This window comes from Myxocyprinus asiaticus, chromosome 1, assembly GCF_019703515.2.
Source record: "Myxocyprinus asiaticus isolate MX2 ecotype Aquarium Trade chromosome 1, UBuf_Myxa_2, whole genome shotgun sequence".
Taxonomy (NCBI): Eukaryota; Metazoa; Chordata; class Actinopteri; order Cypriniformes; family Catostomidae; genus Myxocyprinus; species Myxocyprinus asiaticus.
In genome coordinates, this window is record NC_059344.1 from 64,485,639 (window position 1) to 64,500,729 (window position 15,091).

The 15,091-nt window shown below is 37.8% G+C and overlaps 1 protein-coding gene across 1 annotated transcript; it reads left to right on the plus strand.

Annotated features, from left to right (window-relative positions):
• Nucleotides 1–231: 231 nt before the first annotated feature.
• sdr16c5b (short chain dehydrogenase/reductase family 16C, member 5b) lies at nucleotides 232–13,419 on the plus strand. The gene is made up of 6 exons (XM_051676085.1): nucleotides 232–884; nucleotides 3,357–3,488; nucleotides 3,576–3,675; nucleotides 3,766–3,910; nucleotides 10,799–10,924; nucleotides 12,684–13,419. Exons 1-6 carry the CDS (start codon nucleotides 564–566, stop codon nucleotides 12,778–12,780), a joined length of 921 nt encoding a protein of 306 aa, XP_051532045.1. The 5' UTR covers nucleotides 232–563; the 3' UTR covers nucleotides 12,781–13,419.
• The last annotated feature ends 1,672 nt before the right edge of the window (nucleotides 13,420–15,091 follow it).

Genomic DNA, 15,091 nt, shown 5'->3' on the forward strand with positions numbered 1-15,091 from the left:
TATTTGTGACTTTAGTAATCCATCCATGTTCTATTCCCACTTATGCAATATAGTTTTGCAGGGGTGAATATTAAAGATAATGCTAGTGATATACTGTATAATATGGTTCAGGACATTTGAGATATATTATGGGGCATTATGGGTACATAATGCATGGGGGGGGGGGGGTACTCCGTTGTCAAGGAAATGCTGGGTCGTCAAATGGTTAAACATATGCCGCGCCCATCACATCCTGTCCCGTTACTACTGCACTAATACTGAACTTTGTCTTATGGTAAACACGAAGTGTTACAACAGGACGCACGGACCAAAGGTCGATAACCCAACCGCTCGGTTAAAAAAGCGAAATGCATGGTAGTTAAATCGGTGAGCGCTAATCGGACTGAGGCAAGACATTAAACGGGGCTCACGCGCGAGCATAAAATGCGAATAAATACGACTTCTCATCAAATACGATGACTTTGACGAAGTTAACAAATTTTGGGGAATAGCGCCACTGTTAAAAGGAACAAACGCATTAATTCTGTAACCCTCGCTTCTCTTAGGGTCTCTTCGCCATCATCATGAACTTCTTTTTGGAAACGCTTCATCTGCTCGTCATGTCGCTGTTCTACAGCGTAGAAGCATTCGTTCGGATGTTTATACCGGCTCGGAAGAAGAATGTGTCCGGGGAGATCGTGCTGTTGACCGGGGCGGGCAGCGGCATCGGCCGCCTGATGGCCCTTGAGTTCGGGCGCCTGGGCGCGCGCCTTGTGCTGTGGGACATCAATGAGGAGGGGAATAAAGAGACCGCGCGCATGATTAAAGAAATGCACGGAGCGCGAGCGTACACGTATACCTGTGACTGTAGCGACAGGGAAGAAGTGTACAGAGTTGCAAACCAGGTACAGTACAATTAGATGCATGCAGTAAGACACGTGTAGAAGTCATGTCATTTACACGTAATCTTCCGTACACACAGGCTTGCGTAACTACAGCAGCCTATAAATACAGGTTGTTCAACATATGTTAGCTACTAACAACAAACAATTATTATTATTATTATTATTATTATTTTACTAAACGAGTTCATCATCTGTTATCTATGATGCATAAAGAAAACAGTTTTTTTTCTTCAGCACAATAAAAATAAAGCACAACAATTGCTATTAAATATTAAAAGAAACGTGGTAACCTGCAGGAGCTATTTCTGCCAGATCTAACTCATAAAATGTGTGTGTGTTTTATAAATCAACATAATATAGGTTGATTCGGTGATTTATAAACTGGACTTTGGTTGGGCCTCTGCCCCATAAATATGTATTGACTAATAAAGTTAACAGAGAGGTGTCTTTTAAAATAATACACAAATGTTTTCCCTGTAATAGGCTTTCTAAATGCATTGAATAAATTAAGAAAAATAGTACTTTTTGTGACAAAGATGAGACGACTGAACGCCTTTTTTGTGATTGTGTTATTGTTACATCTTCCTGGAAGGATTTGAGCAAATATCTCAGAAAAAAATTGTATCTGACATATGTATTAACACTTTTGATATTATTTTTTACTATAACAACAAAAACGCACAGATTTAACATATTGTTGAATTTTATTTTATTTTATTTTTATTTATTTATTTTTTTTTTTTGTGGAAAACATTTAATTCATAAGTGTGAATTCATAGGCAAGAAGCCACTCCTCCCACTCTATTTGGTTGATTTTAATTCTTACGTTACATCTTTATGCCCAATAAATAAATAATAATAAAAAAAAAAATGTCAACGAATACTGTTGATTTATAACCCCTTATAATTGTTTCCCTCCAGATGTATTTTATTTTTTATTTTCTTCTTCTGTTGCATTGTTCTGTTGTTACAGAAGGAAACTTCTGTAAGTATGCAGATTGTTCTTGGCATTTATAAAAAATAAAAAAAATAAAATAAAAAAGGTTGGTTCAGTGAAATTAAATATTATTTTTGACTTGATTAAAAACAAGTTCATTTGTTAGTGTAGGCCTACTATAAAACCACAGTAACTTCTGTAATTTCTACTCGATTCAGCTCGGATTTGTGGTTGATCAATATGGGCTTTTTTAATGGCAGATACAGATGCAAAGCAGGATGGATTCTAGCCGATATAATGTAGATACAGAGCATTTCCTATAAAACAGGCTACAATTTAATAATCATATATGACATACATACATGAAATTGCTGAAATTAAATCGGCCAGGCACAGTTATCGGCCGATAATATCAAACCGGCCAAACATCAGCCAATTCACTGGCTTGGCTAACTGGTTAATACTTATCAGTGCACTATAAAACTTTGCCGCAAAAACAAATATTTTCGACTCGTCCCTTATTTATTTATTTTTGTTTTTTGCGATTTTCTCCCCAATTTGGCATGCCCAATTCCCAATGTGCTCTAAGTCCTTGTGGTGGTGTAGTGACTCAATCCGGGTGGCGGAGGACAAATCTCAGTTGATCCGTCAATCCGAGCATCTTATCACATGGCTTGTTGAGCGCGTTACCGCAGAGACATAGTGTGTGTGGAGGCTTCACGCTATTTTCCGCGGCATCCACGCACAACTCACCACGCGCCCCACTGAGAGCGAGAACCACATTATAGCGACCACGAGGAGGTTACCCCATGTGACCCTACCCTCCCTAGCAACTGGGCCAATTTGGTTGCTTAGGAGACCTGGCTGAAGTCGCTCAGCATGCCCTGGATTCGAACTCGTGACTCCAGGGGTGGTAGTCAGCGTCTTTACTCACGTCCCTCCTTTTATTTAAAAATAAAGCAAAAATCGAGGTTACAGTGAGACATTTACAGTGGAAGTGAATGGGGCCCATTTTTGGAGGGTTTAAAGGCAGAAATGTGAAATTCTTAATTCTTCTGTTAAAACTCATGGATTATTTGAGCTGTAAAGTTGTTTAAATCGTTGTTTTTACAGTCGTTTCAGGATTATGTCATGACAAAGATGTTATAAAATACACAGAACAGGCTAGTGAGCCATGTTATTATGCTAAAATCATGTTAACACAAACGAATTGTTTACGTCTTGTGTCTATACTTTCGAAATAGTGAGTATTTTAACATTTACGAATTGGCCCCCGTTGACTTCTGTTGTAAGTGCCTCACTGTAACGTCGATTTTTGCTTATTTTAAAGAAAACGAGGGACGAGTAGAAATTAATTTTTGTGGTAATCAACATTATGCCACAAATGCTGTCGATTGAGCTTAACTTGTTTTGAACCCGGAATATTCCTTTTAAGCTTTAAGGCAGCAATTAAACTTTAAGTTTTCAATTTTAGTAGGTTAAAATTTTCTACAGTGTAATAAGAACTCATGATCTGTTCTCTTTGTTTCATGAAGGTGAAGCGTGAGATTGGTGATGTCACAATTTTAATAAATAATGCAGGAATTGTTACTGGGAAGAAGTTCTTGGAGTCTCCTGACGCCCTTATAGAGAAGTCTATGCAGGTCAACAGCCTGGCACATTTCTGGGTATGTCAGTATGCTTTGCAGCCTATCTATCTCTCTGTCCTTGAAATTACTCTAAACAAGAAGCATGATATGTCTGTCACCTGTTAGATGTACAAGGCGTTTCTCCCAGCAATGATTGCTAGCAACCACGGTCATGTGGTCAGCATTGCAAGCTCTGCTGGACTTATTGGGGTAAATGGACTGGCAGGTAAACATTGTCTTCTACACATACACAAATAGATAATTTCTCACTTCACATTTGTCACATCAAAACAGTGCTCTCAAATGTTTTATACAGACTATTGTGCGAGTAAGTTTGCTGCAGTTGGCTTTGCTGAGTCCATGGCGCTGGAGCTGCTGGCCACTGGCTGCGATGGAGTGAAGACCACCATAGTCTGCCCCTTTTTCATTAACACTGGCATGTTTGACGGCGCATACACAAAGTAAGATCAGGATTGCCTCCCAGAATATACAGAAACTAATTTTCTTAGTATAGAGTTCATGTTTTGACTAAAACATTTTTCTGTTACACTCTATTCACTATTAAAGGATAGCATCTAACCACAATCTTATAAAACTGTGGTTCTCAACTAATGGTTCTCGACTCAAAAATGGGTCAACGCTTAATGCAAATAATAAAATGCAGCTAACCACATAAATGTGCATACACTGTAAAAAAAAAAAAAAAAGTCTGGTAAATGTACAGTAAAAATACCAGCTGTGGTTGCCAGAAATTTACCATAAAAATACGGTGACCATGTTTCAGGCTTCACGGGATGTAATTTTTAAGGCTGTATATTTTACAGTTCACTTCCACTTATATTATTAAAGGATATAAACGTCTTCTTTACTGTCATAACCTCCGTTCCCTGATGGAGGGAACGAGATGTTGTGTCGATGTAGTGACACTAGGGGTCGCTCTTGGGAGCCCCAAACACCTCTGATCTTTGAGAAAAGGCCATTGAGAATTGGTGAGTGGAATTTGCATGCCACTCCCCCAGACATACGGGTATAAAAGGAGCTGGCTCGCAACCACTTATTCAGGTTTTGTGCTGAGGAGCCGAGACAGGGTCCCGGACATTTCAGTGGGTAGTACAGCGTTGTGGCAAGAGGGACACAACGGCTCATTCCCTCCATCAGGGAACGGAGGTTACAACAGTAACCAAGATGTTCCCTATCTGTCACTCACTCGACTTTGTATCGATGTAGTGACACTAGGTGTCCCTATACAAAACGCTACAACTAGCTGAACTGTGTTATGTGGACTGCCGATGCAGGTGCAAGCAAGCTGCTGCGTGCGTAATAGCAGGTGCACCGGTCTGCACGTAGCCTCCCCCAATGGCCCAAAAGACATCATGTAGTTCCCCACATCCCTAGTGTGGGGGGCGTAACTAGTATGGGAGCAGGCCGCACCAGCCATGGCCTTTTCTCTCTATGTTTTTTCTCTCCACAGAGTATTTAGATTCGGTTGTGGCCATCTAATGCTATTATTCGCGCTGGGTAAGGAGTTCTTTTCCCTTCCTATTCTTTCATGTTAACATGTGGCAAATACGTCACGTGGGCACCAGCCTCACACGGAAGAGGCACGGTGGTAGGTCCTGCCCGAAGGGAAGGAGCTCTTCAAACACAGTGACTGGAGGCAGAGAGGGCTCTGCCCAAGGGAGACGTGGGTCAACCGATAGGGAGACCGTACTGTGGAAAATACATCGCAGGGAGCTACCGGAGGTAACCGGCACCTGTGGAGCACCTACCCCTGTACAGGGCAAGCTAGCACACGTACTGGATCCAGCTAGGAATTCCTCCGCCAAATTCGCCAGCCACAGGGCTAGGGAGAAAAGACATCCAGGGTTCACGGACTCGTGAACTCGTGTGGGAGAAAAGGGCGCACGTCTTCGCCTCATGGATGGGAAAGGCGCTGTACGCAAGCGCACATCTTTGCCTCACGGATGGGAAAGGCGCTGTACGCAAGCGATACACCCGGCCAGCTGTCCCGCACACTTACCTGTTTGTACCTGACAATACACAGGATGAAACCGGCTCAACCCAGAGATTATAAAATCTCGCGAAGGTATTAAGTGTCGCCCAGACTGCTGCCCTGCAGATGTCTGCTAGAGAGGTGCCATTGGCCAGTGCTCACGAGGATGCCACACTCCTCATAGAGTGTGCTCATATTCCCAAAAGGGCAGGCACGGCCTGGGCCTGGTATGCCAGCATGATGACATCCAAGATCCAGTGGGAAAGCTTCTGTTTGGAGACAGCGTTCCCTTTCCGCTATCCGCCAAAGCAGACAAAGAGCTGCTCAGAGCGTCTAAAGCTCTGCGTGCGATCCAAGTAGGTGCGCAAAGCACGCACCAGACACAGCAACGATAAGGCTGGGTCTGCCTCCTCCCGGGGCAGCGCTTGCAGGCTCACCACCTGATCCCTAAAAGGGGTCTTGGGAACCTTGGGCACATAGCCTGGTCATGGTCTCAGGACCACGTGAGAGTCCTCCGGACCGAACTCCAGGCTGGTGTCGCTGACAGAGAACGCATGTAGGTCCCCAACCCTCTTGATGGAGGTGAGTGCGGTCAGTAGGGCCGTCTTCAAAGAGAGGGCTTTCAGCTCGACTGACTCTGGAGGCTCAAACGGGGCTCGAAGAGGCATGGTTTAGGAGGATTCAGCCTCCTGGCGCCTCTCAGGAACCTGATGATCAGGTCATGCTTCCCTAGGGACTTACCCTCCACTACGTCATGGTGTGGAGGGTAAGTTCAGGGTTCCCCCAGAAGAAGGAAAGCCGCGACCGCAACATTGCCATGGTCATGTTCTCGCAATGAGAACATGAACCATCCGCGAACACTGCCTCAACGTGATTACGGCCCAGACACGTGAGGCAGCGATGGTGGCCGTCGGAGGTGGAGAGATATCGACCGCATCCAGGAATTACACAAAGACGGAAAAGCATCTTTAAAAAGACGCTGTCCATCAATGCGTGCTCTTTTAGAGGAAAATATACACTTTTTTTCTCAGAATATATACTATTTTAGAGGCTGTTGAAGCGCCCAGGTGGGTACTCTGCACTGATCGTGCAAAGGGAGAGAAAGCCGCTGAAATGCGGCGTATATCAAACAGCATATGCTTCTAAAGAGGTGAATGGACCGGCAGTGAAGTTCAGCTTTGTGAGAATCAACCGCTGAATGAGAAAAAATCTGAATGAGTGGTTGCGAGCCAGTTCCTTTTATACCCGTATGTCCGGAGGCGTGGCATTCGCCAATTCTCATTGGCCTTTTCTCAAAGATCAGAGGTGTTTGGGGCTCCCAAGAGCGACCCCTAGTGTCACTACATTGACACGATGTAGAGTGAGTGACAGATAGGGAACCTGATATAATAACCTTCTGGAACTATAAAAGTCTGCTTTCCACTTTGAAACATATTGTTAATCACCGGAGTAACTACAAAAGGCCACAAGATGACTTAAAGTTAATCAAGAGTGACCCTTCCAGGAGCAATAATTAATACACATGTAGAGACAGTGTCACTCACTCATACACAAAACACCATCAGGATAACACATGTGACACTAAAATAATGCAATAAACTACATCAAATATAACACAGAACACCCCAATGTTCATAACTGATATTAAAAATAAACATAACTATTCCCAAAAAATATAATGAAATATGATTGGTCATGCAGGGAATTCGGGGAACGCCCTGTTACACTAGTTTATCGTAAAAATGTATTCTCTTGTTAAACATAATATAAATTTTTTTTTTTACCGTTTATTACATGGTGAAATCATACTTTTTACTTCTAAAAAAAAACATTTTATAACATTTTGACATTAAATTACATGTGTTGTCTTGGTATATACAGGTATATTATTATTATTTACCATATATGTTCAGCATTTTAAAAGTGTAAGGATTATCAACTTTTAAAATCGAGGGGAGAATGCTTCCCCAGATTTTTGTTGTTGTACATCCAATCAGACTGTAGAGTATTATACTGCAGATTCATCTTTCATGTGATAATAGACCTTATTCACGCTGGCACCATCCTTGATTTTTAATGGGAATTATAATGAGGCTGTGAGGGATAGACTTACAGTCTCATCAGTGGGCTGCACTGCAGTTTAATGTGTTTTTGGATCGTTCCGCAGACAAAACATTGATAAAATATCTGTCCAAGAACATTCAGTATACAAAGAACTCCAGACAACGTGAGTTGTGGAAAATCAGTTTTGATCTAGGAGCTTTATACAGCTTTATCCCGTTCGAGCTATTGAAGAGACTGTAAGTCTATCCCTCACAGCCTCATTGTCATTCCCATTAAAAATCAAAGATGACGCTAGCGTGAATAATGTCTGTATAGCTACTATTACATGATTTGGTAATACTAAATAGTAAGTGTTTGTGTTAGTCTGCACGTAAAAAAAAATTAAGTGAAAAAAAAGTTAAATGCATGGTAGCACAGGGTGCCAAACATTTACCATAAACTGAAATAACAGTTTTAAGACAGTGAAGTAACATGTTTAGACTGCAAAATGAAACAGGTGTTTTAAAATGAAATAACATGTTTAAATTGTCATTTCAAATAGTGTTTTACACTGTAAATTAAAATGACATTTTAAAATGTCATTTGAAATAACATGTTTCAACTATAAAATGAAATAATATGTTTTGACTGTTCATTTAAAAAACATTTAAAAAAAAATAAAAATAAAAAAAATGTGTAGACCATAAATAAAAACAAACATGCTTTGACTGTAAATACGTAGAAATAACATTGTTAGACTATTCATTAAAAAAGACTGTAATTACTGTGCCTCGCCAAATACACTTCAGAGTCTAAGTTTACTCCCCTGTGCATTTTAAGCTCATTTAGACTTGGGCAAGCTCGACTCTACACCACAGTGATATCCCCCAAAACTCCAACATTACAGAAACTCTTCTCAATCTCAACATAACAGAACATTAAATACAATCAAATCTCCCCCTTTATTCATCTTGCACAAAAACATGTAAAATAGCTCTTAATTTCAACATGTAGAGACAGTGAACAGTGTTACACAAACACAAAACACCATCAGGGTAACATGTGACACTAAAATAATGCAATAAACATTAACTAAACTACATCAAATATAACACAGAACACCCCGATAACTGATATTAACATTTTAACAAACATAACCATTCCCACAATATGTAATGAAATATGACGGGTCAGGCAGGGACTTCTGGGAACGCCCAATTATTGTTTTTCACCATATTTTTAACAATAGTTTACCGTATAAGTACATGTATTCTCTTGTTATACTTAATTTTTCTGTTAATTACATGGTAAAATCATACTTTTACATCTAAAAAATCTTTTTTTTATTTTACAGTAAAGTTACATGTATTGTCTTATTAAATGCATTATAATTTTTTAATTTATAAGTTAAGGGTTAACTAATTAACCCTTAAGGAACATTTTTAAATTTTTTTATTTATTTTTTACTGTAGCATTTTTACGTTCTTTTTCTGTTAAAATTACGGACGTTTTTTACAGATATAGAAATTCCCCCACATATTTTCAGTAATGCAAAATACAAAAAATATTTATGTTGTCCCAACACACATGGATTAACCTGTTGATGCTCATTGACCCCACCCATGGGTTTGACATTACTTTGCTTAAATGAGTTCACATTTACTATATAGTGTGCTGTTCAAAATTGTTCATAATGTTGACAAATTATACATCTTTATAATATGTCAACATTATTAACTCTTTTTTGACTAGACTATATAGTATATGTGAACTAATTTAAGCAAAGTGACATCAGTTCTGGGAGGGGGGGGCATGCACATCAACAGGTTAAGTAAACTTTTCACTGAGTAATGATGTCTTTTCGTTGCTTACAAAAAGTCGTAGAAGTACACCAAAAATTGTGCAAACGCCTTTGTGCATTTTTAAGATATGAGCAATCAAATATAGTGGCTGCCTTTTTTCTTTTTTGGGGGCCACCCTGTGTTTTAGGGCAATTTAACACTTTTATTGAAAAATGCGGAATGAATGTTAAATTATACTGTATTTTCTCTTTAAAAATATTTTTTTTTACAGTGTGGTAAATCACACTTCTGCTGCTGTTTATGCATTTACAAAATTGTCAATTTTCCTAGCCAGCCTATGTCGTGCTAAATGTGCATATTGCCGGACGTTTGCAGTTCATGGGAACATTAATGCCATTTATATTCGATTTTAAAGACATTTGTTTTGTTTGTACAATAAACAGTTTTGGAACCGTGTTTAGTCGTCACTTGATGGATCCTAAAGCAAAACCATTTGAGAACAACTCTTAACGAAGATGATGTTGCACTCAGAAGCACGAAAAATATCTTTGTATAATCAACGGGAGGTTTCTGCAAACATATAGAAAAATGAATCAGTAAAAAATCATCCAAGACAAACATTACTTTGTCTTCAGACTCTAGCTTACATCATAATGAAACAAGAGTAGGGCCCATTGATAAATTCAGAAAAAAAATTTACATTATTGTAAAAATATTGACGACATTATTGGACATTTTTACCATTTAATTTAGAATCCATGAGATTAATTGCGATTATTATATACTTTTGACAGCCAGAATTTTACAGTAAGAAACAAAAACAAACCTGTGTAGAATTTCATTTCTCATTTGTAAAAAAGTGACTTCACTATTTTCATTAAAGCAGCTTTGAAACAATATATATAGTGGAAAGCACTATACAAAGAAATTTGAATTGAATTGAAAACGTTTCTTTTTGGGATTAAACATCTTACATTATACTGCAATAGAAAAAAGACACACTGTCAACTTAATAAACAGTAAATGTTTTCCATATAATTATAATTTTGCTTTAGTACAATGGCACTAATAAAAGTTAATTACTGTATTTAAATATGCAAACGAAATGTCTTTTAAATATTATGATTACTATTTTTCTTAAACAGGGGGTCCTCATCTTTGGGGGGTCCTTGGCATCAAAAAGTTTGAAAACCCCTGAGCTGGAAGAGATAGACATGTAGAAGAGACAGAAAAAGATAAACAGAGTATAGATAATATACAGGCCTAGTTATTACATAAAACATATAGTATTAGTGTTTTCATATTCATCAAATCAGAACAGGGAAAACATAGAAGGTCTGTGATTTTACTGTTTTGTTGTTATCTGAGTGGCATGGATGTGAGTAGTTAATAGCCACTTTAGCATTTGTGCTTGTTACAAGGTTGTAATATTCCTGTAGTTCCTGATTTAATATGCTGTGTAAATGCATTCAACGACGATCAACGTGCTCATAGTGCTGTGTGTTTTGCAGATGGCCCAGACTCATGCCTATTCTAGAGCCGGATTATGCATGTAGGAAAATTGTGGATGCTGTTCTAAGAGAACAGGTTCATTTGTATATGCCTCGGAGCATCTACCTAGCCATGGTTTTGAAGAAGTAAGTCATTCAGAATCTTTCATACTTCACTATTATACAGACCAACAAATAAACACCTTCGCACACCTGGACGGTTGTAGGCAGGGGCATTTAACAGAGACAATAGTAGAGAGACTGAATTAGCTTGCTATTTTCCTGGTCGTTTCTTAAACTTTTAGTCCCATTTATCAGGTTTTAAAGTGATAGTTCACCTAAAAATGAAAATTCTCTCATCATTTACTCACCCTCATGCCATCCCAGATGTGTGTGACTTTCTTTCTTCTGCTGAACACAAATTAAGATTTTTAGAAGAAAATTTCAGCTTTGTAGGTCATACAATGCAAGTGAATGGTGACCAGAACTTTGAAGCACAAAAAGCACATAAAGGCATCATAAAAGTAATCCATAAGACTCCATTGGTTTGATCCATGTATTCAGAAGCGATATGATAGGTGAGGGTGAGAAACAGGTCAATGTTTAAGTCCATACAATTTTTTGTAACCATAAATCTCCACTTTTGACCAGCCCCAACCAGTAAGTGACTGAAAGTGAAAGTGAAGATTTATAGTAAAAAAAAGGACTTAAATATTGATCTCATCCACACCTATCATATCGCTTCAGAAAACATGGATTAAACCACTGGAGTTGGAGCTGAAATATTCTTCTAAAAATCTTCATTTGTGTTCTGAAGAAAGAAAGTCATACAGATCTGGGATGGCATGAGGGTGAGTAAATGATGAGAGAATTTTCATTTTTGGGTGAACTATCCCTTTAACAGGGTCTAGATTCTACATCCTAAAACTTTAACACTATTCTTCTACTGTCTTGCAAGCACTGGTATTTCATTTAAGAAATGCAAGACTTTTTTTATTGAAAATGGTGTCTTTTATCATGTTGCAACTGGCACTGTTTTATATAAAAACAATATAAACAATATCCCATGTGCTACAGTGATTTTACCACGGTTAAGTGAGTTTAAGGCCCTCTGCCTCACGTCGTGCTGAACAATGCTCTTTATTCATGGTAAAAATCCCTGTAAAGTACAGCGTCTTTTAGCAGCAAATGCACCCACACACACCCGCAATGGATGCAGATTCCACATGTGTGTGTGTATTCAGCAGGGTTTGTGAATATCCTCTCTGATCTGAATACAGCTGGAGCTCTTTGAACTGTATGATAATCGTAGCACATGTTAAGATTTTAATTAGCGAGGATAATGTGAGAGCTGCAGCTATGATGAGACTGCTGTACTGTAGTTAAACATTAACTTACCCCTCTGTTTGCTTTGTTTTGTTTGTTCATATTTGTAACCATAGATAATCATCCTTCATTTAACATTTTATTGCTCAGAATATGCGCTTTCATAGCTTAGGAGGCTTATTAGAGATCTCAGTTATGTTTGAGGATTCACTTTATTTCAGATGCTTCTCCTGAAATTAATTAAGAGTACACTAAAAAGTAGTGGTAACCTGCAAATGTTATCTTATGTAACTAAGTCCACTTGACCCATAAAAAGTACTTTTGTTCAGATAAATAACAATTTTGAATTGAAGACAGCCTGTTAATTTAGATGTTGTTACCTTTTTAGGTTAACGGACAACACATTTTAGGGATTATATAGCTATAAAATTTATTTGGATAGCATTAATATTGGCTGAAGTCCAAAATGATGCTGATATATCGGGATATTGATATACCTGTATATGATTTGTGTTTACTTCTTTCCTATGGGTGTGCATGTCAATTTATAACAATATTTAACTCTGTTTTTCTTAAACAGTTTGTTACCCACAAAAATGGGCGTGCTGCTTGGTGAATATCTGGGAGCGTTCAGCTTCATGGCTAAGTTCAAAGGTCATGGAAAGAAGAGCAACTAATTTCCACCATTGGACAAATCACAGAATGACAGGAAACAAAAAGCAGAGTGCTGCCATGAGTACTTAGGGAGTGAGATAAATAGGTTTGGATAAAACAAGCATGGAAAACTTAGTAGGCCTACTTTGTGCAACACTATAACATGCAATCACTGAGACTTGACTTTTTTTTTTTTTTTGAGAAGCACTTACTCCTTATTTTTAGCATTTAACATGCAACATTTTAACAATTACATGAAATCAGTCTCTGTTTAAAAATAATAATAATAATAGCGACAAACTCGTCTTGGGCCAGTTGCACGTAATTTGCTCCCAAATTAAGGATTCTTTTTAAGGATACTTGGGCACAGAATAATCATAGACTTAAACTTTTACAAATGTTGTAGATGAGACTTCTTTTCAATAGATGTGATTATTCTGTGATTGGTACGCTGAAAAAAGTGGTAACCTGATATAGTAACCGTAAGCATCTATTCTTACTTGAGCCTATAATGCAAGGTGATGTTGTCTAATGGACTACACAACATGCATTTAGCTTCCCCTTGGTAGACTTCTGTATATCATGTGGTACATTATTATTCATGTGTTAATAAGGAAAATGCATGATGTGAAATGTTCTAATAAAATGTTCATTTAAAATTTGCTAAGTTTGAGTATCATGTATATCAGATTTGTAAGTACAAGTTGCTTTATTAACTTAAGTTAAATGAACTTCACATTCAATATTATGTCATAAAGTTAAGTAGTTTTTAATACATTTTATACCATTAAATTTACTTTGAAAAACTGTGTGCAAAAACATGCAAAATAAAAATGAAATGTGCTGCTAGTGATTTTAGCGTTCTGAAGCGTTCACGTGACAGAGCTGTTAAATTAGCCACGCCCCCTCATTCCAAAACCCCGCCCTCCAAAGATAATTTTGAAACCAAAACCGAGCAAAAGAGCAGTATTGTTTGTTCCTGTGGCTGTTAAATTCAACAGTGGCACAATAGCGCCTTCAACTGACAAACATTATGAATCATAGCCTCAATGATCCGCTTCAAATGTAACACTGTGAGAACGAGCAAAATGATTGACAGGTGATAAGCGCCACATTTTTGTTCGCTGTTTACAAAGTCTACAGCTGTCACAGAGACCATGAGAAATCTCAGGACACTTATTTCATTAATATCTTTAAGGGAGTAGGAACATTTTTTTGCATGCTTTTCCATTCAAAAAAAGTCGCTTACTGCACCTTTAAGTAAATCTTACTTGTCATATTTTTCTCAGTGTATTATAATGGCTCATTTTATGTATAATATTGGTTGCTGAGGGTGGATTTTGCAAGCTTCATTTGTTTCAGTGTCAGATCAAGACATCATTGCACCACACAAACACACTATTTATGAAATGCCATTGTGTGTTTATATCTAGTATATTTCAGTTGAGGATAAAGTCCCAGTAAGATTGCACACGTCTCTTCATTATCATGACAATTTTACACATGTTCGAATAACAGCCAAGTCATCAAAGCTATTAAATAACACAAATAAGTTTTGTTATTTGTTTCAGAAGTTTAATGTAGTGATGATAAAATGTTAAAAAGTCATTGTGGCTTCTTAAAAACAGCCATTTGCTTTCCTAGATTCTCTCAGCCAACTTGTTTCATCCTGGGATGATTTTTAAAGAGTATTGAAGGCGTTCCCATGTATGCTGGAGCTGGACAATTGCTGGCTTCTTCACTATTTGCTCCAAACTATAAAGGACAAATTGTAACTGAAATTTTAGTTTTGAAAAGAAATTCATACCCATTTTTAATTGCAATGCACTTTGCAGTGGTCATTTTTTCCACAGTTTTTCACTTTAGTCTTTTGATGAAAATGTCCTTTAAAATGAGTCAATATTTCGTCATGTCATTTTCATTCATTTTAGTCAGTTTTACACTGATGAAAGTGAAATATAATTTTAGTCAATGAAAATGACATATTTTAGTTGATGATGACGTGCAAAATGTTAAAACTGTAACAGACCAAACATTAATCGTAACATTCTGTAAACTGTAAGTGCAATTGTCACAAATGTTTTATGGGACATCTCAACTCTATTGTATGTCTGCAAAATGTAGTAACTCACCCAAAACATTTAATTCATGCTTCAAAACCTAGTTATTGTGTCAGTAAATTGGCCAATGACACCAAAATGAAAAGGTTTTTGTCATCGTGTGAGCCGTACTGGACAAAATGTTTAGATGTTTCTTCACCATGGCAGTCAACCCTGGAAATATTTGTTTTATATACACATTTAATTTTTGTTCACTTTTTTGTTGACACTGACT